This window comes from Orycteropus afer, unplaced genomic scaffold (genome assembly GCF_000298275.1).
Source record: "Orycteropus afer afer isolate SDZICR_OR568_19922 unplaced genomic scaffold, OryAfe1.0 scaffold00037, whole genome shotgun sequence".
Classification (NCBI taxonomy): domain Eukaryota; kingdom Metazoa; phylum Chordata; class Mammalia; order Tubulidentata; family Orycteropodidae; genus Orycteropus; species Orycteropus afer.
Window position 1 is genome coordinate 15,741,592 of NW_006921624.1, and position 1,716 is coordinate 15,743,307.

The 1,716-nt window shown below is 43.5% G+C and overlaps 1 protein-coding gene across 1 annotated transcript in view; it reads left to right on the forward strand.

Annotated features, from left to right (window-relative positions):
- PTGR1 (prostaglandin reductase 1) overlaps window positions 1-1,716 on the forward strand; it is a 29,895-nt gene that overhangs the window by 6,115 nt on the left and 22,064 nt on the right. The window contains exon 4 of the mRNA XM_007936717.2: window positions 706-873. Within this exon, the coding sequence (XP_007934908.1) occupies window positions 706-873 (168 nt within the window). The remainder of the gene's footprint in view (window positions 1-705; window positions 874-1,716) is intronic.

The following is a 1,716-nucleotide window of genomic DNA, read 5'->3' on the forward strand; positions in this document are numbered from 1 at the left end:
TTATCAAGTGAATGGGAACTGAGGAAGTATGGCTGTAAAAGGAAGAAGGTGTGTTGGGGGGAGGTAGGGAAGGAATGGAGTTATAAAATGCCAGAGTTGAGCCTCTTTAGATGTTGAGGGAAAAGGACAGTAGAGAGGAAAATGCTAAAGATTGAGGAGAGAGGAGGGCTAAGAGATGGAGGGTGGCCCCTAAAGAACAGAAAAGATTGGTGCCCAGGGCATCTTGAGTGACAGAGCAGATATCTGTTGCTCAGAAAGAAGTGGATGAAAACAGGAACAGATGGTGGACCAGCTAAGAGTTCTCTGGCCATGCATGTTTCTTCTCAAGGAGGAGGAGAGGCCAATGGCTAATAATTGTTGTTGTCATGTGCCATCGAGTCAGACCTGACTCATAGCGACCCCTCCTTGGGTTTCCGAGGCAGTATCACTAAGGAGGTAGATTGCCCAACCTTCCTTCCAAGGAGTGGCTGGTGGGTTTGAACCGCTAGGCCTCTGGTTAGCAATCAAGTGTCTTAGGCACTATGCTACCAGAGCTCCTGGCTTATAATATTTAATATTTCTTCAGGCTAATAATTAGGGTGAAGAAATATATATTTAATCCTAAAATAACAACCTCAGTGCCCTTTGTGAACTCTAACCACCCAGTGTCCTAGCTCCCTTGAAAGGGAAGAGGTTTTACATGTCTTAATGTCTTTTATCCTTCAGAGTTGTGGAAAGTAAAAACTCAGCCTTACCAACAGGAACTATCGTTGTGGCTCCTTCGGGCTGGACAACACACTCCATTTCTGATGGGAAACAACTGGAGAAGCTGCCGACAGGGTGGCCAGACACATTACCACTGTCCTTGGTTCTGGGGACAGTTGGCATGACAGGGTGAGTTTCATGGGTACATTCTGAGTTTACAAAATGGTTTGTCCAGAACTTGGTCAACAGGAAGAGACTTGAGACATCATAGGGTCAGGGGCTGATTGGAGTAGAGGGTGGGACTAAGAAGACAAGGGTGGATTAGAGTTAGCTTTGAGACTGAAGGAAAGAAAGGGAAACTCAAATGAGAGGCACAAAGAGAAAGCAATGATGAGGAGCAACATGGGGTATAATCCTTTCTGAGCATCCCCTCCTGTTCCTGGCAGGCTCTTGCCTTCACTCTTCTCTGCCTCCACTTCGCAGTTTAACTTTCTCCTTCCTCACTTATTCCCTGTACACATCTGAGTTTTTGTGATCTAAAGGGAAATGAAGTTTATGTAAAGAGTTAAGATGGATTCCAAGTATGGTTGTATAGTCAATCAGCTTGGTACAGAGTTAAAATACTTAAGTGTCTCTTGGCCTTGTCTCCTGGTATTTATCCTGATACATTTATCCTGTATCCATTCTCCACTCCCCAACGGAACTTTAGACATCAAAGTTCCTTTTGTGTTCTGGAGAAGTAAGGCCACTGTCTTTTGGAGTCCCTAAAACTTTTCTAACCTAGAATTCATTTAGTTCTTTCCTTTTTTCTAAGTTGTGTGATCTTTCTCTTCCTTCTGCCCACCCTTCATCTTCCCTTTTTTACTTTTTAAAAGACTTTGAAAGAATGAAATAGAAATATGGACCTCTGAACAATGAGCCTCAAACAAAATAACTCCCCTACGTTCCAACTTACACTCCACTTAGTCTCCTCAGAATTGCCGCTGCCAAGAGATACCATTGTGAAATTAAGAGGATACTTGATACCTTCTT